The sequence below is a fragment of the Capronia epimyces genome, assembly GCF_000585565.1.
Source record: "Capronia epimyces CBS 606.96 chromosome Unknown aczIQ-supercont1.2, whole genome shotgun sequence".
Lineage (NCBI taxonomy): Eukaryota > Fungi > Ascomycota > Eurotiomycetes > Chaetothyriales > Herpotrichiellaceae > Capronia > Capronia epimyces.
Window position 1 is genome coordinate 1,040,724 of NW_006912905.1, and position 23,703 is coordinate 1,064,426.

Genomic DNA, 23,703 nt, shown 5'->3' on the forward strand with positions numbered 1-23,703 from the left:
GCAAGAGGAAGACCGCGACCGTAGCAGATCCAACTGATTGAAGGGTGGTGAGCGCATTGAAAAGAGATGGAAAAGCCGCCTGGCACTCAGACGCGGGTCAATGGTAATGACGAGAACACGGGCGCCGATTGACGGAGGCCCGACAGACTGCGCTGCTGACTGAGCCTCCGGAATTGCCAATCCACTATTAGGCAAGCCAAAGCCTCAGCAAAGTGTTCCACAGAGGCAAGTTAGGCGGCAGCAAGCGTCTGTGGCTGACCCTAAGCCCTGAGGCCTCTTAGCCTTAGGTTTAGAGGCCCCTGGGGGCTCTAAGGCCTCGACAACCACCGGTCCATTATCACTCTTTAGGCATCAGTAGTGCACGATTTGGCCCCCATCAATGTGCGTCACCATGTCAAACCACGGGCTGCCCCTCCACTTCTAGAAGGATCCTCAACAAACATCCAACATACATAGCTTCTCTGTACTCCGTATATCCAATGCGAAGTAAATTGCCCAACAACTACAGACTGACAGCTTGAAACCCAAACCTCACATATTAGCCTCTATCCAGCCTCGAAAACTCCTTCACATTCACCTTCACAATGCCCATCTCATATGACAAATGGGACAGACTCGAGGTATCAGACGACAGTGACGTCGAAGTCCATCCAAACGTCGACACCAAGAGTTTCATCCGAGCAAAGCAGCGTCAGATCCATGAACAACGGGCTCAGCGAAAGCACGAGATCGAGACGCTAAAGTACGAACGCATCATCAACGATGGTCTCCTAGAACGCATCAATGCGCTTCTGGATGCATTGAAGAAACACCAGGAGGAGGCAAGCACGAAGAATCCTGACGAGCTTGTGTTCCAGTCCTTGATCGAGAGTGCAGGGGATCCCGCGAAAGATGAACCACCTAAACCACCCGAGGGCGTCTATACGCACCAGCAGGAACAACCTCGTTATTCCAAGATGATGGGTGCGTTGGTGGACCAGGTGAAGAAGGAGGTGGACGAAAAGAACTCCCCAGACCGATACAAGGACTTCATCGAGGGTGTCAATGGCCACCTCACCAAGGTCCAGAAGCTGCAGCAAGATTTGTTGACGCGGCTTGCGCAGCTAGAAAAGGAAGCGTCAGCAAAGATCACGAGTGAAGACATTCATGTCGGATTCGACTCCTCCTTCATCAACAAACCCAAGCCGCAATCCTCTTCCATTGACAAGTCGAAGAAGCAAGAGAAGACAAAGACAGAGACCGTGGAGCTTCTCAACGCACCCAAGGGACTTAGTTTGCAGACACGGGATGCACTAAAGTCACCAGATGGCGCCATCTCCTCTGGTGCAGAGGCCGATGTTGAGGATGATGCATTACTCGACCCGAACAAGGACCAAGAAGATGATGAAGAAGAAGATGAGACGAATCTCAAACTCAGCCCGGAGGGCAAACAATTTGCAAAGATCAAGCTCGGCGACTACCGTGCATGCCTCCAATTCATATCAGAGCATCCAGACATAGTGAATGAGCATACCCAAGATGCGCTCATGATTGAGGCTTTCAATGTACAGATGAAAGGCCAAGATACATATGCTAAACAATGTGTCCATCAGAGTCTCCTTATCCAATATTGTCGTCAGCTGGGTCGAGACGGCGTCGGATTATTTTTCAAGCGCATCACCACCAAGGGCCACCAAGCGCACGAAATGTTCAACAAGGATCTGGCGGAGACTTATAACAGAATCAAGACTCGGGCAGCAGAGCTGAGCAAGGAAGAAGGTTCCGACCCAGCGGGAGTGGAACAGATTCAACTCCATGCAGTCGAGCCGGGAACAGAGATCCACATCAACGTGCCCCAGGCTGGCTCGGACGACCCCATAGAGCAACAAGCGAGAGAAATCTTCGACCGGTTCCCGCCTGGACTGCAGCGCGCTCTAGAAAGCGGTACACTCGACGAGGTAAACAAGGTTCTCGGGAAGATGAGCGTCGACGAAGCCGAAGAGATCGTGGAGCTGCTAGGTGAAGGGGGAATGCTGAGTCTGCAGGAGGGAGTGATTGACGCTACCAACGAAGAGGGCCAGAAGCGATTAAAGGAGATCGAGGAAGAAGAGAGACGGAAGAAGGCCGAGAAAGGCAAGGAGGCTGAGGCTGAAGGCTGAAGGCTGAAGGCTGAAGGCTGAAGGCTGAAGGCTGAAGACCGAAGACGAGCCCGACGAAGCGGGAGCGGTGGCGGCATAACCAGGCTGCCTTAAACCGTGATTGATGATGGGAGATGGGCATTTCCAGATACCTCCTGTATTGTTCTGCAAAAAAATGGACACGTTGAGTCAGTCAGGGTTTGGTTGTTTCCCATGGCATGTTTGCTACAGTACTGTACCGATTCGTGAACGTGCTCTCGGTTGGCAGTCTTTCCCACGCTTGTCACCAGATCGAGATGCGCCTTAGGCCTCACATCTCACGCCTCACCTCGACGCCATCCCCGCCCCCTGGCCTCACCTTCAGTCGATCCATCCCGGTCGATCCCACATGCCAAACAGCAGCTTCGTACCCCATCCTGGCCTGACACGGTGGAGCTGGACCCCGGTGGCACTCCAGCTGCCTCTTTGCTCCCGTGTGCCTCAGCCCGCTTCAGCCGCTCAAGAGCACACATGACTTGGGGAAAACAGGGATCAGCGTGAGCGTGGAACGGCTGAAAGCCAACATGCATCGTGTCAGCCAAACCGGTGATCACTGATTGCTCAGTCTCGGACTGCGGCTGGCTGAATACCACGGTTAGGCCTTGGTGGCCTCGATCGGAGACTTTACCCCTCCACCCTCCACCCTCCTCTACTCAGTCGCTGCATAGGAAATGACGCATGAAACTTTCACCAGCGACCTTCTTGAGTCTACAGAGAGAAAATGCGGCACGTCAAGGATGGTGGGTGGCCTTGCAGAGGGCGTCGCTATAAAGATTGTTCACGACGGGTCGGCTCGACTCGACTCGACGTTCTAGCTACATTACTACATTCATAACGCTGCCAGAATAGCTGCCGTTCACGCGAGCAAAAATGATGATGCGTGTATGGATCGTCTGCCTACTTGTCAGCCTCGTCTGTGCGGAAACCTGCGAGCCTGAAGGTCCAAAGGAAGAAGGGTGTCCCATCGTGGGAAACAGCGACTACTATGGGCTAGGAGTGCGCATGGGCATCTGTAGGCATACGCATACGCATACTGATACTGTTTCGATTTTTTGTGACATTGCTACATTTACTGACGATCGTTTCTCTCTCTCAGACTCAGCATGGCTCACGTCGTGGTTTGCCAACAATTTCCTCCCCGAGGAAATCATCGGCAGTCTAGAGACCAACTCGATATTCCTCCTTGCTCTCTTTGCGACGGTGTTTTTCTATTCGGTTCAGAAGAACGGCATCCGGGTGGTTGACGTGCTCGTGATCCACCAGTTGTGTATTGGGTTCCTGTTCAGCGTTATGTCGCTCTGGGGTTACCGGACCATGTACTATCGAACAGAAGGACCAGGTGGACGCCGACATTTCGGTGGCTTCGGCACACATTTCCGGCTTGTGTTGATGGGCATGATTACCTCGTACGGCGTCTGGTTCTGGGTTGAGGGCGTTGAGGACGGACTCAGCGACTGCGACCGCCGCAGGAATTGTGGCGGGCTGCAAACATTTTTCATCGTGCCCATGAGAGTGGACAGCTGGAGCACGAGAGGTGTCCAGTTGACCATCAACATCGCCGCCGCCGCCTACTACGGTATTATGACGCTGGCGGCCATCGCAGGCGGAATCGCATTCCTTGTCCGCTTCATCCAGGGTAAAGATGCCCACTGGGAACTGATCAAGGAGCAGGACTCGACCATCAACCTGACCAAACGCGAGTAAGTGTTCTTTGTCTTCCGCATGACGGCTTATTTATTCTCCGCGTCATGACTGACCACCTGCGTCCGGATACAGACTCACCAAATGGTATATCGCGCTATCCTGCTTCAACCTCTTCTGGATTGTGTTTGCCATCCTCAGCATCGAGTTCACGCTCAACTTGAACCACATGAACAACGTCGTTGGCTCAATGGGCCTCGTTGGTCCCGGCCAATTGATTCCTCTAGCCATCGGCCTGCTCAGCCTTACACGAGTACTGTGGATACTTGGGCGCCAGCACATTCCCTGGCTCAAGGAAAAGGACGAGGACTGCTGCCCGACCGTAACTGAGTCCACGGGCCCGGCTGCCCAAGAGAAATATATGAGTGGCATCGGACTCACCATGACGAACACTCCAAGCCTCTACTCGCCCCTGTCGCCCAATACGAAGATGTCATCCTCATCCCCGGGCCAGGCGTCGTCAACAACCATGGTGTCGAGCTCAAATCTGCCACCGCTACCTGCGACTACCAGTCCTCAGAAGCGTTCGCTTCCCCACCGCATGCTACTTGCCTGGCTACCTTGGCTCGGACTGTTTGAATGGTCGAAACATTCGCTCACTCCCTCCCTCGGCCACTATTCGAGGTTCGGAGTGCATCATGGTCAGATTCATGATCATGGTCAGAGTCAGAGTCACAGTCATGGTCATGATCACAGACGGGACTCTGACTCCGAAGCCGGCATTGAAGGCGCAAGGAAGACTCAAACTCCAGATTCCGCGATAGAATTCGAACGCATGCAACAACCCCAAGGCCAAGGTTTCAAGGCACGCTTCGAAAGTATCCGGAGCCCAAGTTTCAAGGCACGCTTCGACAGCATCCGCAGCCCAGGTCGGCGAGACAACCCGTCCGCGTCCGCGTCCGCGTATGCCTCCATGGAGAGTCCATCGACCAGTCTCCTAAGCTCACCGCCACAACTGCCACCAGGCCAGAAGGGGCTGATGTATCCACAGACGTCTAGCCCTATCGAGCTGCAACCCCACCGACGCTCAGGATCGAGCGATACCACCCTACGCCCGGGGCTGTACGACGGAAGGGACTACGAGGATGAGGGTGAGGGTGACGATTACGACTAGAAGACTACGAGGATGAAGATGAGGGTGAGGATGAGGATGACGGTGAGGATGACGATTGCAATTACGACTAGGAAACAACAGACGAGGACTGATAACTGATAACTGATAATAATACCTAGTATCTATTACCTTGGTACCAATAATATCGACGGAGAAGAGAGAGGGATTGAAAACATGTCCAGTCCAGTCCAGTCCCGCTAGGGTCGAGGAATGACGTTACGAGGAACGATGTCTGTGGCAGAAGTACCTAAAGATTCTCTGTGGCGTGTGGTTACTACGGCATGACTGGACAGGTACCTTAGGTACGTAGAGACGTTCAATAAGATCCGACGACTAGGCTTATATGTTTCTCATTTCTCTCTCATCTATGCCATAGTATGATACGTGCTATATTTTATCTATTCTTTTCCGGTTTATTATATTGCATTGCAGAGGTAGGCACTACGCTGTATGCCGTACTATATTGTGTGAAAACAATAGGCACTACTCTGGATGCCGTACTATACTGTGTCAATAGGCCCTATTCTGTATGCCGTACTATACTGTGAACACCACTTCAACCTGACAGGCTTGGCTCGCCCGCCAGCTGAGCTGGCACTGACGGAATGGTATGCTGCGGCTGCTGGCGCTGCTGCTGCTGGCGGTGCAAGCTCGCAATGAAGCCGCCGACAGCGCTTCCGTGGTGCGAGGTCGCAAAGGCATCCAAGATCATGGTCTTCTCTTCGTATTCGTGGCCATCTCGGCTCAAGTACGTCAAGGCCATGGCGACAGGGAAGGTGGTGAGGTGGAAACCGTAGACGCCGGAGCGCGGATGCAAGAGCAGCGGAACAGCCTCGGCGATCCTCCTGCAGTAGACGGCCGGGTCGATTGTCTGAGTCAAAGGCAGGGGCAGAGGCGGGTGGGCCTGAGGGTGAGAATGGGAGGAGAGGGAGAAGGAGAGAGAGAGGGTGCGAAGGGTGCTGTAGACAATGATACAGATGGACCAGTATAGACACATGATGTGGGCTGCAGCTATGCGATCGATCGAGAATGAAAACGACGCATGAGGGTTCAGGTTGTCGGTGTCGGTGCCGGTGTCGACGTTATAGAAGGCGTAGTTTGCTTCAACCACTCCCACGCTGGCTCGCCAGGCGACGAGCTCTCGCTCACAGGCCAGGCACTTTTGCACCAGCTGGTCCTGCATGAGGCTCTGGGATGCTGGGTCGGGACAGGCCTGGAGGGCGTCTAAGTCTTGGAGTATCGTCGGCATGTCAACGAAGATGTCGATCAGCAGGTCTTTGGGGGTCTTTGGGACTGCCGTCCACGGCACAGTCTTCCACTCGGCATTGCTCAGGACCGTCTTCTTGCGCATATGGATCGCCCCGGCTGTCTGGAGTGGAGATTTGTTAGCGTCAGTTCAGATCTGTTGGCACCAGACATCAAGGTAAATGGACGCGTTCCCGGCCGGATTACCGTGGTAGCACGGTCGGTGTAAGAAGGGGGTCTGAAAGGCTTGGGAAAGGCTGAAGCTGTATAGAAATGCATCGAACTATGCATCCACTACCGCTAGGAATGCCCATATTTGACAGGGAGAAGTGAAGGGAAGGGAAAGGAATCAAGGCTGACCAGGTGAAACCTTCCGTCTACAAAGAGCTGGTGCAGATAACCGGAAACATAGTACTCCGGGGGTTGGCGCGTCAGCACGGCGAGCTCGCCTTGGATGTGGTTTCGCCAATTGCGCGACTGTTGATTGTTGATCTTGTCGTGCTCGTCGCGTCCGAAGAGGGCCTGGATTTCATACACCATGAGAAGTCAGCCAGAAGCGTAAGTAGGCAGCCAGAAACAGGGGCAGAAATACGGTTCATGACATGGCGCCCCAGCTTAGACATGACAGAACAAGCATCAAAGGAGGGAGTGAAATCTAAAGCAAGGTTTACCTCGTAAAGACTGGACAGCCTGGACGCGACACACAGAGTGATGACATTGGAATCTGCGCGGCCCGGGCAGGCGAGGGCGGTCGACATGTCCTTCAGAGAGCTCATGTAGCTCCGGAGGCCCTCTTGCTTTTCCCACGTCCTGCCCTCGGTCTGGCCTGCCGCAGTCAAACACATGGCCAGCAGAGCCTTACGCACCGGCGGCGAGAGGCCAAACAGTCGAGGCAGCGCGTTGGTCCAGCCTCCGCCCGTGTAGCGCGTGATGTGATGCGGGAATTGCCTTTGGCCGGGGAGATACATGTCCCAGAAAACAGCGAGATACTTCTGCTCATAGGCCGACAGCGCCAGGAGGTCAGGGAGCGTGACTTGTCGGGACGAGCTTGAGCTTGAGCTTGGTTCTCCTCTACTTCCTTCTTCTCCTCTGCCGTCGCCGGCGCCATCGCGCTCACCCTCGCCCTCAGGTAGACGGGGGGTGAAATGGCCAGTGGTGACATTGACAAAGACAGTTCCGGTACGTGACTCGTAGCCGTCGCACTTGAGTCCCAGTTTCAGGCATTGTCCGCAACTTGGCCGTTTCCCATCACACTGAGACATGGCCGTTAGTCATAACCGCCCATCCGTACCTGTAGGCGCCAGTCCAGTGGCGAAGAAGACCAAAGCTACTCATGCTGGACCTGGATACATAGCTCATAGCTACTTACACCTCCTTTCTTTCGGATCCGACAGGTGCCGCAGCTCTTCGATCTGCCAGGAACGCCCACCATCTCGTCATGAGGACGAGAGCGAGAGCGAGAGTGAGAGCGTCGACCGCGTGAGTCCCTCGGGTAGGAGTGCCAAGCTCGTCAAGAGGAGGGAAGACATTCGAGGACGGGGAGGGGGAGGGAGGAGTGGTAGTGGTCGTGGTAGTGGTTGAGCCGTCACCGTCACCGCCAGTTTAGGGCCAGGCGGGCTGGGCTGCGTTCGCGGAAATTGAGTGATATTCCTCTGAGAGTACTAGCAGGTAGCAGGACAGCGGATGAGTATTGTTCCAGTCGTTGCAGGTCCCGGAGTGAGGATGGGGAACGGGCCTACCATTCCGCCGGCGGCATTTTATAGTACCTAAGGTAGGTAGTAGGTGGGTATTACTAGATATACCTAGGTAGGTACCTACATGTAGTATAGTATGACACTGGCACAATACACAATTCTTGGCAGCCTTGGCCCAGTGTCACCGGTGTCGGCACCGGCACCGGGCCAATTCAAAGGCATCTACTCTCTACATCTCAAAGCAGATGGCTCCGAGTGATCACCAGAGCTAATTGTTAATTACAGAGTGGTCGGAGATCTGCGCAAGACGGTGTGTTTGTGTTTGCATGGGATGACCCTCTTTACCTACAAGGAGCCTTGGCCCCTAAGCCCCCAGCTACAGTATCACAGTTATAGGTGTCATTGAGGAGGGTTAGGGTTAGGGTTAGGGTTAGGGTTAGGGTTACCACCTCTCTCCGTATACTCCGTACAGGTCCAAGCCATCTAGTCATTGCAGTTCTGAACTGGAGGGAGTCGCGAGTTTGCCAGGTGCCTTTCATGGTCCTGGAAAGACTGTCAAGAGCTACCTTGTGCAATTGCCCCATCGACAATCGCCCAGGTGTGATCTGCCACCTTCTTCATCTGATCCTCGCTCCAAATGGTTTTGTTCGCAACGAGGTGCCCCTTGTTGTCCATGTGGCTCCAAAATCGACCATCCTTGTTGCCTGCCGTTGAGCAATCGGCCAATCCGTTCAGCAGACGCTCTGCACACGTGTCCGGTGACACTGCGAGAAGAAGAGCCGCAAGCCGCAAAACCGGCTGCAGATACCACGGGAGTTCCGTGAAGAGATTCGTATCCACGGCGCCGGGCCAGGCATGCACGAAATGGCGTCGATTGGGAGTGGCGGTGGTGGAAGTTGTCTGCTGTTGCTGTTGCTGTTGTTGGGCGGCGTAAAATTGGACCATGACATCGTTCATCACCATGCAGTGGTTTGCCGCCTTGCTCAAACTAAAGTGCTTCTTGAGATCGAGGTCGTTCCAATCCAGTTTGGACGGCCTGCCGTAAACCGAGTCAAACACGACGACGACCTTTGCATCCTCCTTCAACGCCGGCATCAGTTCACGTATCAGGAGCTGCTTCCCGTAATAGTGCAGCGCCATCTTGCGATCGACCCCCTCGGGAGTCTCGGTCCGCCCTGCCGTATTCATGATGCCCTGGGTCATGATGAGGAGGTCGAGTTTCTGGTCCGGCTTGTCCTGCAATCCTGATTTGAAGGTATCGGTGTATTGCTTGATCTGGTGCATCGAAGTCGCGTCCAGCCGTCGAAACTCCATGTTCGCGTGCGGAATGTTGGTGGGCTTCGTCCTGCCACTGATGATGACTGCAGACGGCGAGGAGTTGTTGTTGTTACTGTTGCTGTTGCTTGTACTGGCTTCGGCAGCGACGCGGCAGGCCATCGCGTAGCCTATGCCGTTCGTCCCGCCCACCACCAATGCTCGGAAGGCCATGGCTTGTTAATTCTTGCGTCCCTGCGTCCCTGCGTCCCTGCGTCCTTGTCTTCCTGCCTCCCTCGTAGCTACCGTGTTCGACGTCTTGGGGGAAACGGAAACAGGCAGCCGCGCCATGTGTGCCCACTGGCCAGGCGGGAGAGTGCGCGGAATACTGTAGGCGGAATACTGTAGGCGGAGTTGGCGGAGTTGCAAACCTTCCAAGGCTTTTTGCCTGCGGAGTTGCGGAGTTGCTTCAGCCACGACTACTGTACCTACAGCCTGCTGGTTAGGTGACTTGCTAGATGACCTGCTTCGACGTCTCACCGAACTCAACCACGATCATCCGAGTGCGATGGAGGACTGCGCAGCAACAAGCCCCGCGCCAAAATCGAGACGGAAAAACTGTGCCAGCTGTGTGCAGGCCAAGAGGCGATGCGGCAGGCAGACGCCGGTCTGCTCGAGGTGCGCGGAGAAAAAGATTGACTGCATCTACGCCAGTCGACCTGACACAGAGGAGGATTGCGGACCATCTTTCCCACCATCAGTCGACGCAAACCCCGCCGTCAGCTCTTCCCCTTTTGCCGCGGGCCCAGGAGGCATTAGAGGCCTGTCGCCGGACGTCAACCACCATGGAGTCGCGTCTATAAACCATCAAGTCGGCGGCGCCACTACGGGATCGATGCCGAATTTCATGAGGGTGGCGGAGGATGATTTGATCGACGGCCACATGTCCTTGGACCCTTTCCCTTTCATCGACTTCATGGGCAATAATAGCATTGTCACGCACCCTCCGAACCAATGGTCTGTTCAAGCCGACCAGCGACAAGGGCTCATGATCGATCGGAGACCTGGCAGCCCGGCAAATGAAGAAGTGATCAGGGCCTACGAGAAGATGGCCGACTTCTGTGTGAGTCCCGCCGATGCCCAAGTTACGCGCTCATGGACGACGGATCAAGTCCCAGGTTCCCCCTCGATCTTGTAAATCGTTGATCACTTTCGTTGGAGTGCTGACGGTTTCCCCATTCATCTTGTTCCACAGGACAATTGGGAGCCGTGGCATCTTTATGATCCAACCACACCGCTGTACTATGTGGTGAACCGTGTGAAAGGCTTCATCGCCGACGTTGCCACGCGAGGTGCCGCCCCTTTCCTCCACCGCCATCTCTACAGAGACCTCACACCCCCTTGTATTATCTCCTGCTTCAGCGCCAATGTGCTTTACGCCAACCGCACGCCAGCAAACACGGCCATGGTATTGCGAGCACTTCACCGAAGCGTGAGAGAGCTGGTCGACGGCGAGGCCGGTCGGGTCGGCGTGACAACTCCGCTGGAAAAGCTCGCACGTACCCAGTCGCTCTTTCTATACCAGATTATCCGCCTCCTCGACGGGGATGTCATCTTACGCGCACAGGGTGAGCGGGACATGCCGTTATTACACACGTGGCTGGATGATCTCTGCCGTGTGCGCGAGAACCTGGGGAACTGCGCGAACCACGGGAGCCACTTGGCCCGGCAGGGAGATGCTGTGGCGAGAACTCCGCAAGCCCCCGGAGACTGGGAGGTGAGTTGATCTCTTTGGCTCTTGTCGACACTGATGATGACGTTCGCTCGATGTATTTAGGGATGGATCTTTGCCGAGTCGGTGCGAAGAACCATCATAATAGCGCACTCGTTCATAACGCTCTACGAGATGATGAAGGATCCGGAGCAAGATGGTCCTGAAACCCCCTTCCTGCGCCTGCATAGCGGAGAGCTAATAACAGATTAGATGACGACCAGAGTCCGTGGCCTTTTGTACATCGCTGGACTCTGTCCCGGCACCTGTGGGAAGCCGATTCGTCCTTCACATTTGCCCGCATGTGGAAGGAAAGACCCCAGTTCATAATCATGAACTACTCTTTCGATCACTTTCTCCAGTATGGAAGAGGCGACGATGTGGACGACTTTGCCGAGATCCTGCTAAGCATGTAAGTAGTATATATGCCTCCCCCCGAGCATGATGCTGATAAGGCCCACTGCAGGTATATGGGTGTGGAAGAGGCAAAAGAGTTTATCGCCGCAAGAAGCCCCAACAGATGAAAGCTGACTTACTCCGGTTTGGTGGAGTTGGGTGCAAAGTCCGCTCATGTCCACCCACCCAGTCGAGTCCGATGAACTCAATGCGGACTTTGAGTAACTCCTCAAACAGCCACTAGCCGTCCACTGTGGACGTATCTGGGCAGATTACGGCACTGCTACATATAAAGAGGCATGACATGAGCTCTGCCGCTTCTTCTACATCATTCACTCTTCAAATACGGGCCAAACTCTCGCAATGAAGTCACGCTCATCACCTGTCCTGCGGCCGTTGGGGAAGGATGGGCCCCTGGTGTCCACGAATCGGCTTCGGTACCATGGGCATGGGATTTCCTGGCTCGCGCTTGACAGCTCCAATACCGGATCCGGAACGCCTCGCCTTGCTCGATCACGCATATGAACTGGGATGCACCTTCTGGGACAGCAGTGACATTTATGTAAGATGGATCAAGATATACGGCTGCCCCCGCCCAAAATGTGCTGATCTAACGTCTTTGCCATCCTTGTAGGCGATTCAGAGGTCATAATAGGGAAATGGCTAGCCCAGCACCCGGAGAAGCGCAAGGACATCTTCCTCGCCACCAAATTTGGCGGTATCATGCTTCCCATGGGAGTAGGGTTTCGTGGCGACCCGGCCTACGTACCCATCGCCTGTGAGCAGAGCTTGAGACTCGGGGTGGAGGTCATCGACCTGTGGTACCCGCATCGACTGGACGGATCCACGCCGGTCGAGCACATTGTAGCAGAAATGGTCAAGCTCAAGGAGTAAGTTTGTCGTTGGGTAGAACTGTGGCCATGGTCAGGTCAGTCATACTTACCATGGCTTTTAGGCAAGGCAAAATCAGGCACATCGGACTCTCCGAAGTCTCGTCGGCGACGCTTCGACGTGCCCAGGCCGTGCTGGGCGGGGCGATCCAGGGTCCCGACAACTTTGGGGAGGTTGACATTCGACGATTCTACCCGCGGTTTTCCAAATAGAACTTCCCCAAGAACATGGAGTTGGTTGCGGCCATGCGGGATTTGGCCACCAAGAAAGGCGCGACTGTCGGGCAAGTCGCACTGGCCTGGCTCCTCAGCCAAGGGGACGATATCTTTCCCATTCCAGTGTGAGTGGTGTTTTTGTTCTGTCCCCCCAACCAATGCCCGAACCATACTTATACGAGAGTGGTCAGGACTGTCACGGATAAATACCTCGAGGAAAACTTTGAAGCAATGCGCGTCGAGCTCACGCCCGAAGAGTCGCAGCACATGCGCGACCTGGTGGTGAAAGCATCCGTGTTTGGCGACAGATGGCCGCCACAGCATGCACTGGCCCTCTTCGCCGACACGCCGCTTCCGCAGGATTGGAAAGAAAAGAAACGGGATGGGGATGTGTCGGTAGTCGGTGTCGCCCAAATCATTGTCCGATCAAAAGTGATGCCCTACGTATATAATACATCATCGTTTATTATATATCAATGCGCGTATCTATAACTTTGAGCAACTCGTTCTTAACTACGGAGTAAATATAGTATATATACTTCTCTACATTATTGTCAAAGGTTGAAATATTCCATGTTCCCTATCAAAGGGAGCCCAGACTATACAGGTGTGCCTATACCAACCTTCTGGTTAAAGGGCAAGGCTGGGAATGCCTATAGTTAGTGCCTATAGTGCCTGAGTTTGATAATTATTTACACTGTGGGCGCCCACCGAGCCCAGGGCTATAAGGGTACTGTATCCCTATCCGTAGGTTGAGCAGGGTTAGGGTTAGGGTTAGGGTTAGAGTTAGGGTGGTCATCAATAGGTACACCACACCACTCTCCGTACAGCCAGCCGTGGGCCTCACGCAGAGAAACCTATGTCTTAGGCCCCTTATTCTTCTCCCCATCGACCCCGGTCGTACACTTCAATGTGTAAGGTACCAGGCTACCGGGTGTCGTATCACCGCTCACCGCCAAGCAACCCAAGCCGGAGGACAAGACGGTTTGGGACTTGAACTTAAAGCCGGCGGGGTTTACATACTCCGTCCGTAGGAGTACTTGGCCTCAGACCCATACTAGTATTCTAGGTAGTAGAATACTACTACTACGAGTACTACTCCCCCTAGTATACTAGCAGAACGCAGTACTCCGTTAGGTACGTACTATCGTTGGCATCTATACCGCTCCTCTCTTGGCACTAGGCTCCGGGGGCTGAAGCTAGACTGTATCGGGTAGCTTTCAGCGCCGGAGCCAATCACTGTCGCTGTACGGAGACGGAGATGGAGACGGTTTGGTAGGTGTTCACGACAGCCCCAGGAAGGAGACGGAGATGGAGTGATAGCGTCCAGCAGAGCCCCATGACGGAGGTTTTCACCACAGCCCCAGCACGGAGTCGGAGTATTCAGTACCTGACTACTGACTAGGTAAGATTGAAGTATCCGTATTGCGATCGATGGCGATGATAATTGATGATGATGCCGTGTCGGAGGAGGTGAAATGAAAGAGGCCGACCGTCGACTAGCCGGCGCGGCGGAGCGACGATACGAGTACTGTATGTTTGTTGACCCGACCAGAGTGGAATGCCTGACTCCTGGGGAGGGGATGGAAACATATATAAAGGATCAAGTGTGTGTTTCGAGGCAATCCAGATCCCAATCACAACCAATTCCATCCGCACAGTCTTAATCCTCTACAAGGTACATTCATTGTACGGACACAAACTCTCCAAAGGACAAAGGACCATCTTTCACTCTTACTCTCACTCCAAAGGCAAAGGACTATCTCTTACTCTTACTCTCACTCCAAGGGCAAAAGACCATCTCTCACTTCCTTATTCTGCCACCATGTTCTTCCAATCCACTCTTGCTGCCGCTCTCGCCGCTCTGGCTGTTCTTTCGCCGGCGGCCTCTGCTCAACCTCTCGAGAGCCGAAAGACCGACACTGGCGTGACCACCTTCAAATCCCCCAGCGTCAAGCCGTTTCTCCACCTCAATATCATTGCGGACCTGCCCAGCAACGCCAGCACCCTGTACGGAATCACTGCCAGAGCCCCAAATATGGGAGGTATGGTCTCTCTCTTTATTTCTCCTCTGCTTTTTGGTTTTGGTTGTTCCGTCCTCTGCATGTTGGTTTTCGTGTCTGTGAGACCAGGGAAGAAGAAGAGATACATGGAAAGTGAATGCGGTGTGCGGTGTGCGGTGTGCGGAGTACTACGTACAAATGACAGATACTGATGCCACACCACCAGGCAACTTCACCGGAGCTATTGAGGGCAAGATCCTCCCGCTGGGTGCTGCGATCGAAACCATCCCGACCGGTACGAATGGAACGACTAGTGTAAGTACAAGTACACCACCTACACCATCTACTTCTACTTTCTATTTTCTCGAGACCCTTCCCCTTTCACGATATATTGAGGACCTAGGTCCCAGGTAGATCCTAATTTGGATACGTACTGATATCTCTCAGTTCTACACCAACACTTGGTCCCTCAACACCACCTCCGGAACCGGCATCCTTCTAGACGCCACCGCCACCATCCACTACGCCAATAACGCCCTGCACGGCTTCGGAAGCATGTCGTTCCGCACCGACGACAAGAACCTCATCGAGCTGAATTACGGCAGCTACGTCGCCGAGTTCGAGGGCAACTTCAACACGGGAGAGGCCGTCGTCGATGTATTTGACCTCGCCAGCAACGGCAGGAGAGACGGCCAGAAGGTGCTGGCGCTGTTGCCGCCCGGTGGAGGGTCTGCTTGAGCGTGCGTCATCAATGTCATGGTCATGCCATTCAATTCTCTGGGCTGGGCCCCAGCCCTTGAATCAGGACAAGGACTAGGACATGGACATTCCTATCTTCTTCAGGATTCGATGATTGACTGGGCGGTATGGTGTGACAGGGTCAAGGACATTCCTCTCTTCTTCAGGTTCGGATCACATGGTCTATGGTATACCGGTCAGATTTGCTTCTTGAAGGAGAACAACCAGAGAAGAAACCCAGACAAGACAATGGGAGAGAGAGAGAGACAAGACGGAGAGACAGAGTAGATGCCAAAAACATCTCGTAGTATCTTACTACTCACTAATAATACATACATATACTCCGTGGTAAATACATGAATAGAATAGGATAGGACTTCTCACCGCCCGGAAAGGAAATCCTCAAATCATGACTTCCTGACTACCTGACTACTTGATTACCTGACTACATGACTACCTGATCTGGCCTTAGACATGTCATAAGGATGAATACGGATACTACCACCACCATTGTATATACTGTATGTACTCCGTATGTGAGTTGCGTAATTGATGCATTCCATGGCCGGCTGGACGTCTAGTGCCAATTCCAGAAGATACCTAAGGTAAGTACGGAGTGAGTAGGTAGGTAGGCAGGCAGGCAGGTATGTAGGCAGGTAAGGAGGCAGGCAGACAGGTAGGTAAGTATGTACGTACGCACATACCGACGGCACCAGACCAAACCAGATCAGCAGACCAGCACACCAGCAGACTAGGCCAAAGCCGCCCATGAACCCAACACTGACACAGCACTGGGACAACACTGACACAACACTGGTACCACACACAATACTGTACAGTGTAGGTACATGACCCTTGCAAGGCTGATGATGGTTGGCGTCAAATACCATATATTGATTATGACCCTAGGAAGTGATTATGGTACATCACTGATACCACACAATACTGTAGGTACGTGGCCCTTACAAGGATTTGATGATGGTTGGCGTCAAGTATCCTATATTGTACATGACCCTAGGAATTGATCATGGTCGGCCTGGACGTGGAGAACACCCAATTTCTCAAGTCGATCGGCCCCGGAGTCGAGAACTTGCAAGGCCGGTCAGGTCGAGAACTTGAAAGGCCAGTCAGGACGGTCGACTTTCTGCCACCGATACTGTCGACGGACCGCTACGATTGTGGCTCGATCGGGCCATCATATCAGATCATATCTCAAAAGTCAAGTCTGATTGAACCGTCATTCCTGATTGGTTATAGGTATTTATATCGATATTTGCGTCGACAAGAAGATAGAGACTTTGACCGATATCTGCGTCGACAAGATAGAGACTTTCACAAGCCTCGCGACACAAGTCCCCGATAGACAGCTTGCCATACCTGCACTGCCCCTAGTGTCCGTATACTGATTTCCGGTCGTGACATCCTCGCCAAACCGACCCCGTCATGGCAGATCTGAGATCTGAGCCCCAGACAGTCAGTCTCCAGTGATTCCCAATGTACAAGACCTGAGCCAACGCAACCCAATCGCACCATGACACCGAAACGCCAAACCGCGCACGAGGTCGCCAGACCTGCAAAGGGCCGAATACATTCCTCCGGCGCATGCCAGTATTAACACCATAGCACCTGGCAGCGCCAAACGTTTTCAAAAGCTAGCTCAAGGATATCGAGAGTGTATATTTCATGGAAAGTGCAGAAGCCACAAATGAGAAAAATGTTCAGAAACCAACCGGACGAGGACCGGCGCTTCACATCATCATCATCATTCTGGTGGCCCGTTTGCTGCTGAAACTAGGTCTCGGAGAGCTCTCGCCGTGAGCCCATGGCTTGTGCAGGAAGGGTTGTCCGTCGGCGTTGTCCATGGTTAACGTGCTGCTTCGATTCTGACCATTCACGTGCGCCTTCGGAATCGGCATGAGATCGATCGTGCTCCCTCGGTACAGAGGGCCCATCAATCGATCCTTGACTGACTTGTTCCTCCTCGGCATTCCTGAGTTGTTGGGTGGATTGGATGCGAAAATGTCGGGCTTATCAGAGCCGTCTTGGTTCTTCTCACCGGCGAGGACAGATCGTTCTCTGTTGATTTGTGCCAGATGTCGAGATCGCCGGAGGTGAACGACAAAGAAGGTAAGGAGGCATACGGCCATGACTGCAGCCACAGCGATGCCGACGCCGAGTCCAGCTTTGGCGCCAGCTGACATGTCGCGTTTGTAGAGGTGTGAAACGGGTGAGGCATAAGTGACGTAGGGGAGGACGGTCAGGAGGGCGAGGAAGGCCGAAGATTGAGATCGAGCCATGATTGATCGTCCGATGTGTGCGGTGACCCGATGGATATGTGTGTGTGAGAGAGAGAGATGGTACTACTAGAAGCCGTCCTCGTTCGGTGAGGGAATCTTGAAGCGAAGAGAATGATGTCGATCAATGTGTTGCCTACTCGAGTCGCGCAGGAGGGGAGGAACAGAGAAGCAGAAAGGCTTTGGAGGCGGGTAGATATGGCTTAAACCCCCAAGCAGCGGGTAACGAAGGGCACAAGACTTTCAACGTAGTCAGCACTTGTTCGAAGGGAGTGAGTGGGAGGGAACGAGTAGGGATGAGATGTGTGAGACAACGCGCGGTGATGTTCAGCTTCTTCTTCTGGTCAGGCATCAGGCCTGCACTGTGGCACAACACCAGCTGCAAGACGGGACATGGGGTAGTTGGATGTGGCTAGCCGCAATCATCAAATGGACGATCTTTGACTTGCAGGAGCGCTGGTCTGAAACGCTAGGACCTGCGTAGGCTGGTTGGTGGGGAACGGAAGCTGCTGGGTCTGTCAGTGTCAGGCTCGAGAATAGAAAAAATCAAGAGCCATGACCGGCACAGAGGGCTGGCAGATGGCCTTGATTGGTGCGTGGAGGCTGGGACTTGGACATGGGGCCTCCATCCTTTGGTAATTCGTATCTTGGTTCGTGCCGGTTCAGCTCGCTGACAGAAAGCTAAAGCCCCCAACACATCGACGCTTTCTTGTGCTTGTCTCATCCTTGGAGGTTCTGAGGTTCCACCAGCGCGCTCTGGACGGCTCTGTGCGGTCTCTGATCCAGACTCCAACGTAAGGCCTCATCCCACTCTTTTCTGGGGATATACGGATACTCTGTACACATGCCAAAATAGGTGTAGTACTTGTCGTCTTTCCTCGTGGTCGACAACTTGACGCGTGTTCTCGGTAATAATGCAACGGCGCTCATCTGAGGGAGATCGTGGTGGTTTCAGGTTAGGCCTCCTTGCGGAAAACAGGCTCTCGAGTTCTGTGCTGTAAATTGCCAGCAGCCCTGGGCCTCGCGGATCTCTGGGTCAGCTTCTCAGCTAGACGGGGGGTTGGGTGCAGCGGCTGCTGGCATTGGCCCGACCAATGGGTCAGGGCTGAGTCACCCAGGATCATGGGGGTATGTTGGCGGCAGTAGACACGGATAACTCTGGTATAGAGTAATATTACAGGGTACAGAGTAGAGCGTTGGAGCCAGCCAGCCACGGCGAGGACAGGGAACAGGGAGCATGGAGCAGGGTGCTGAGAAGTGCGACAACGAATGATGATCCCTTTGGGCTCGGTCACTTTGCCTGTTCCTGCAGCGGCTCGACGCGCTACGGACCTGTCACGTCGGCGCTGGGCCTCCGATTCTCCGGCGCTAAACACTTACCCCTTGCACGTGACATTTATCTTCGCCGACCTGCACATACTCGACAGTATTACCACTCGGGAGGTAGGCCGGAGTATTGGCGCCAGGACGTACTACTCCGTATTCCGTACTACACTCCCGTACTCCGTATACGGAATACAATCCCATGTTGTCTGTCTCGACCAACAGAGATATACGAGGAATACTGTACTCCATACACGGAAACAGCTGGTATACATAGAACAGATGCCAGCGCAAGAGCCACAACCCCGGACATATCGACGCCGATATGCCTTTGACAGCATTGGCAATCTCCATAGGTCCCCTGTCACTAGAGACGTCCCTCCTGTCACACTCGAATAGTATCAACTATCAACGAGGCTGTGTCTTCCCGCTTGACGTCGTACAAAGCATCCGTACACAAGCCAGTCATCATCGTTGGCTTGATTTCTTCCTGTACAAAGTACTTCCTACACTGTAATCTATCATCCTAGTGGTGCAACTCCCTCTCAACGTCTTCCACATCTCATCTCCCGAGTTGCACCGCATTCTGTATATTTTCCCGCAAAAGCTTGCCTTTGCAACACCATTCTTCCCTCCATTTCAGGGGTAATGCAAACCCGATGGAGATGGGTGGTACGTCATCCACCAGATCCGTCAAGGTCAAGCAGTCAGTGCACACAAACATAGCTTTTCACCTCGACTGTGCTTCCCACTAAATCACGGGCGGCGATTTTAGGCGGGTTGATAGTACCACAAACTGTCTCGGACACGTTGACCACCTCTTGCGCCGAGAACGAGGCTGTGTCAAGGGACTCCCGTCAAGAAGGGATGATCAAGACTCGACATCCTAGCCGGAGATATGGCGTTGTCAAATGCCTGCCAGGATGGCCTCAAAATATATCCAGATGCCAGGGTGCGGGTGGCTTTCGTCACGTGCTTTAGACGTCTCCTAGCAAGAAGCTGAGCAGGCTGCCGACAGTGAGACCGCTAACAAGCATCAATCCCATAAACCCGCCTGCCGCCTCGCGTTCTTCCGGAGCAACCCAGTCTCCGGAGCCCATCATACATTCACTGCCGAGATATCCATTTGTGAGACCGAAGAGGAATTGAACAATGACCAGATAGAAAACGTCACTGTTGACAATGGCCCCTTTGCCCTTGATATTACAAAGGAAATACAATGGAATAAATAGCAGTCTTGCCATGGCTAGGCAGAAAAGCGCAAACGGATAATGGGCCAAAGAGACCCGTTTCCACAATGTTGCCAACCGACCCAGTAGATCCCCTATATTCCACAGCAAGAAGGCTGTAGGAATGAATACCGCAGAGTCGATGCCTCTGACCGACAGGATCGAAGCAGTAAAGACGGGAAAGACCATGGTGACGGCGAAGCAGACGAAAACCGCCGCGGCAAGGAATGGTAGCTTCTTGAACAGTGTTGTGAGTGACACCTCCGGTCGCTCAGGAGGCTCGAGATTTTCAGTGCTTCCGGCCGCTCGTGCGTTGCCGGTCAGGATATCTCCCTCCGAGCTCTCATTTGCGGTCGATTTGGATGCGGAACTAAGGGCGCGGGCCTGGCTTTCCTTCTTCAGAAGATAGAAGAAAGCAAGCAAAGCAATGACTGAGATGGCGGTGGCGGTCAAGAAGTAGACCAGTGCAGAGGTGGGAGACTCATCAGCACTGTCTGCATCACCTGGCTTCTTTGCAGGTACCGCAACCACCGAAATGATTTGGGCGAGGGGCGGTAGGACTCCTGCGACCGCCTGACCAGTCATAATGGCTTGAGTGTACTCGCTTCTTCCAAAGCCCGATGCGAAGGAGAACAGCCCGTTTTGGATCAGACCGGTCGAGAAGCTCGCGGTGAAGATGGCAACAAGCAAGAAGCCAAAGTAGACTCTTGCCGGGGTGGGAACCAGGGTTGACAACGACAGGACCCCAAATACCACTGTGTTGATGAGCAGTGATGCCGTTATCCGCCGTGGGTATGACGCCCCCTTTTGTAGTTTTGTCAACGCTATCATCGAGGTGAGGTTTGTAACGGTCGACACGGAGACCTCCGCGGCCTGGAAATGATTCAGGATCCATTCGCTGGCTCGGAAACGGTGCTGAAAGTACGGTGCTGCGGCCAGAAACATGTTCCTACCATTGTGTCAGTAATGGCCATGCTGATGGAAGAGGAATCTAAAGTCACCAGGCCCATAACATTGCAATCCCCAATAGCAGGAAGATACCATATTCGATCCATGAAAATGGCGCTGCGACCTCGTCGTCTTCTGGAACATTGTGCACAATCTCTTCGTCTCTGTCTCTTTCTCTTTCTCCACCGCGCGGAATAGGCTCATAGTCGGGGCTGGAACGGAAGAGCTCCTTGATTCGATCCATATTGGACAGTTCTTGAAGCTCGAATGATGGTTGCGGCGATTGGGACAAACTGGGCATGGAGAGGACGGACGTGGCCGTCAAGATATCCGAATTGGCCGTGTCATGTTACGGTGCAAGATTGGCCGCAATGACAGGATGACGGTCGGGGAGGTTGTGCCTGCTGAACTGAACGAACGACAAGTCTTGTGCATCTGTGGGAAAGGGAGGGGGGATGACCCGTCGATTGAGGTCGTGGAGAACTGACGTGACGCATGCCGTCTGTGCAGCTGACTGCGCGTTACTAGCGATTAGCAGCAGTAGTGTTAAAGCATTCACAGCCCAATCTCCAACTTACCACTCTCTACCAAACCTTCCATCTTCTCGCCCACCTGACCGAGTTCAGTAAACAGCTTTGGACAAAAGTTCGGGTGTCAGTCACAGACATTGGACACGGGTGCAGTATTATGTCGTTAAGGACTCTCGTTACGCATCTCTCATGACTGGCCGCTGTGCGGCTTGCCCATCGGGCGAACGCCTCTCGCTATGCATGAACGACAAAGAATGCTCTTCCCCCCAGCTCCCCAGCTCCCCTCCACCCCCCTCTGCCCTACTCCTCTAGCTCCTCTCTGAACACTGCCATGTCGGCCAGTGTCAGCCACTTCATCTCCATCGCCGTGGCCAGCAGGTCGCCCGCGCTCTCCGGCATCAGGGTCGGAGAGCTGCCGTTGACATAGACGTCAACCTCCTCCAACGTCCTCCACATGTACAACTGCAGCCTCTTGGCCGCCCTGCTGCTTCCTGGCAGACTCGCCCCCCTCCCCCCGGCACTCTTCATCAACAGGTCGGCCACCAGATATCCCAACCACATGACGTTGGACTTTGGGAGGAACCTGGAGTACTTGTCTCTCTCCTCGTACTCGGCCCCGTCCAGTTCCGCCGCGGCTTTCGCCTTGGCTTCCTCTCCCCTCGCCCAATCCCGCACCTTGCGGTACGTGTCGTACTGTTTCTTGTCTGATTCTGATTCGCCTTCGGCGTCATTCTCTTCCCAATATTGAATTGGGTCGAACACGACGAGGTCGCCTTCAGAATCATTGCCGACTTTGGCTCGGGCGAGGGTGTAGTCGATGACGGTAACCTGCAGATTCGAGAGCCCTAGTGTCACTTCTGGTTCCTCCAACATGTCTTCGACGACCGCCTGGATGACATCGCCGGGCCCGTTCCTCTTGAGTGGCTTGTAGCAGACGTTGCCGTTGTGTAAGTCTCGGTGTTCAAATTCCACCTTCTCTTCGGCATTCGCCAGTACCATCGCCGTCTTCCAGAAAATATCGAACGCTTGGAATGCTGATGGGCGTCCGATCTTCCACACAGGCGTCCCAGCGTCGTCCATCTCAATGATGACGTACAGTTGGTCGGCAGGAGCAGTTTTGGTGGGATCTGGGTTGATTGCGGTGAGAGGGTGTGTTGTTTTGAACATTTGAAATGCGTCAAGGAGGACGTCGGGATACTTGCCGCTGACAACATGGACTCCTCTGCAGCGAGCGAAGCCATGCAGCGGGTCGAGTGTTTGCAAGATTCTGACTTCTCGGGTGACAGATTCCAGATCTCCAATGTCGTCGTCATCGATTTTGTCGACGGTGAAGGGGATGACTTTGATCACAAGGCCGCCTCGTTCGTACACTTGCATGGCTTCGTCGATGTCTTTGGGTTTGAGTTTGAAGACGTCGGCGAAGGCCCCTTCGCCGAGTTTGGTGCAAATGTATTTCTTGCCCATGCTTCGGCCGAATTCCTGGAAGTCTTGGACCTCTTGATTGACCAGCGAGAGCAAAGGTTTGAGTGCTTGCATCTTGTCTTGGGTAAGGGTCTGGCACAGTACAGTCAGTCTTGTGGGGGTGGTAGATCGGTTTTGGAGTCACTCATGGATTCGAGACTTACCGCCATTCTCTTCGATGTTGTTGCTTTGCGTCGTCCTCGAAGCCGTGGGTTGTGTTCTGTTGGATGTACTTTGGCAGGCACAGGACACTCTTGCACAGGCGGAACGGATTCGACTCTCTCTTTTCTATCATTTTTGATCGTCAGTTTCTCCATCTCGTCCACGATCTTGTTCTCATCTCCTCCACCGAACAGGTCGAAGTGCATGGCGCGAGACTGTGCCATGGCGGGTTTCTTCTTGCCATAGGTCTTCTCGAAGCGACGAGTAGGCCGTTGCTGGTTTTTCAGCTCGCCCAAGGCATCGAGGTCGGCCATTTTGGAAACTTTCACGGGGGATTTGACAAAGAGAAAGAAGACCACTTACCAGTGCAGAGGGTGTGAAGATGTGAATGAAGCCGTCTAGTCCGAATAGCGTTAGCGTCGGTTGTAGCCGCTTGTTGCCCGGTGACGATTGGTATGTGAAAGCGGCGTGAGTTGAGTTGAGGCATTTTGGCGGTGTGCAGGCACAAATTACTGCCGCTTTAACACAAGGGTACAAGGGTGCGGGCAGAATTCAGGGTTTGTTTCCAACGCTGGCAC

At 53.7% G+C, this 23,703-nt stretch overlaps 11 protein-coding genes across 11 annotated transcripts; 6 read left to right on the top strand and 5 right to left on the bottom strand.

The window, feature by feature from the left end:
- Window positions 1–584: 584 nt before the first annotated feature.
- A1O3_02199 (cell division cycle protein 37) lies at window positions 585–2,138 on the top strand (the record flags this gene model as incomplete). Its single annotated transcript, XM_007732342.1, has 1 exon — window positions 585–2,138. One exon carries the CDS (start codon window positions 585–587, stop codon window positions 2,136–2,138), a length of 1,554 nt encoding a protein of 517 aa, XP_007730532.1.
- An 888-nt stretch (window positions 2,139–3,026) lies between these two features.
- A1O3_02200 (uncharacterized protein) lies at window positions 3,027–4,971 on the top strand (the record flags this gene model as incomplete). Its single annotated transcript, XM_007732343.1, has 3 exons — window positions 3,027–3,168; window positions 3,253–3,856; window positions 3,933–4,971. 3 exons carry the CDS (start codon window positions 3,027–3,029, stop codon window positions 4,969–4,971), a joined length of 1,785 nt encoding a protein of 594 aa, XP_007730533.1.
- Window positions 4,972–5,527: 556 nt separating this feature from the next.
- Window positions 5,528–7,478, bottom strand: A1O3_02201 (uncharacterized protein; the record flags this gene model as incomplete). Its single annotated transcript, XM_007732344.1, has 3 exons — window positions 5,528–6,340; window positions 6,577–6,738; window positions 6,888–7,478. 3 exons carry the CDS (start codon window positions 7,476–7,478, stop codon window positions 5,528–5,530), a joined length of 1,566 nt encoding a protein of 521 aa, XP_007730534.1.
- Window positions 7,479–8,465: 987 nt separating this feature from the next.
- A1O3_02202 (uncharacterized protein) lies at window positions 8,466–9,398 on the bottom strand (the record flags this gene model as incomplete). Its single annotated transcript, XM_007732345.1, has 1 exon — window positions 8,466–9,398. The coding sequence occupies one exon, from the start codon at window positions 9,396–9,398 to the stop codon at window positions 8,466–8,468; it is 933 nt and encodes a 310-aa protein (XP_007730535.1).
- A 661-nt stretch (window positions 9,399–10,059) lies between these two features.
- A1O3_02203 (uncharacterized protein) lies at window positions 10,060–11,351 on the top strand (the record flags this gene model as incomplete). Its single annotated transcript, XM_007732346.1, has 4 exons — window positions 10,060–10,287; window positions 10,420–10,941; window positions 11,002–11,095; window positions 11,149–11,351. The coding sequence occupies 4 exons, from the start codon at window positions 10,060–10,062 to the stop codon at window positions 11,349–11,351; spliced, it is 1,047 nt and encodes a 348-aa protein (XP_007730536.1).
- Window positions 11,352–11,773: 422 nt separating this feature from the next.
- A1O3_02204 (uncharacterized protein) lies at window positions 11,774–12,434 on the top strand (the record flags this gene model as incomplete). The annotated part of the gene is made up of 3 exons (XM_007732347.1): window positions 11,774–11,893; window positions 11,977–12,221; window positions 12,287–12,434. The coding sequence occupies 3 exons, from the start codon at window positions 11,774–11,776 to the stop codon at window positions 12,432–12,434; spliced, it is 513 nt and encodes a 170-aa protein (XP_007730537.1).
- Window positions 12,435–12,449: 15 nt separating this feature from the next.
- Window positions 12,450–12,929, top strand: A1O3_02205 (uncharacterized protein; the record flags this gene model as incomplete). The annotated part of the gene is made up of 2 exons (XM_007732348.1): window positions 12,450–12,562; window positions 12,629–12,929. 2 exons carry the CDS (start codon window positions 12,450–12,452, stop codon window positions 12,927–12,929), a joined length of 414 nt encoding a protein of 137 aa, XP_007730538.1.
- A 1,333-nt stretch (window positions 12,930–14,262) lies between these two features.
- Window positions 14,263–15,178, top strand: A1O3_02206 (uncharacterized protein; the record flags this gene model as incomplete). Its single annotated transcript, XM_007732349.1, has 3 exons — window positions 14,263–14,482; window positions 14,667–14,755; window positions 14,888–15,178. 3 exons carry the CDS (start codon window positions 14,263–14,265, stop codon window positions 15,176–15,178), a joined length of 600 nt encoding a protein of 199 aa, XP_007730539.1.
- Window positions 15,179–16,926: 1,748 nt separating this feature from the next.
- On the bottom strand, window positions 16,927–17,475 carry A1O3_02207 (uncharacterized protein; the record flags this gene model as incomplete). The annotated part of the gene is made up of 1 exon (XM_007732350.1): window positions 16,927–17,475. One exon carries the CDS (start codon window positions 17,473–17,475, stop codon window positions 16,927–16,929), a length of 549 nt encoding a protein of 182 aa, XP_007730540.1.
- Window positions 17,476–19,772: 2,297 nt separating this feature from the next.
- On the bottom strand, window positions 19,773–21,216 carry A1O3_02208 (uncharacterized protein; the record flags this gene model as incomplete). Its single annotated transcript, XM_007732351.1, has 2 exons — window positions 19,773–20,973; window positions 21,026–21,216. 2 exons carry the CDS (start codon window positions 21,214–21,216, stop codon window positions 19,773–19,775), a joined length of 1,392 nt encoding a protein of 463 aa, XP_007730541.1.
- Window positions 21,217–21,802: 586 nt separating this feature from the next.
- A1O3_02209 (HASPIN protein kinase) lies at window positions 21,803–23,439 on the bottom strand (the record flags this gene model as incomplete). Its single annotated transcript, XM_007732352.1, has 2 exons — window positions 21,803–23,056; window positions 23,128–23,439. 2 exons carry the CDS (start codon window positions 23,437–23,439, stop codon window positions 21,803–21,805), a joined length of 1,566 nt encoding a protein of 521 aa, XP_007730542.1.
- Between the last annotated feature and the right edge of the window lie 264 nt (window positions 23,440–23,703).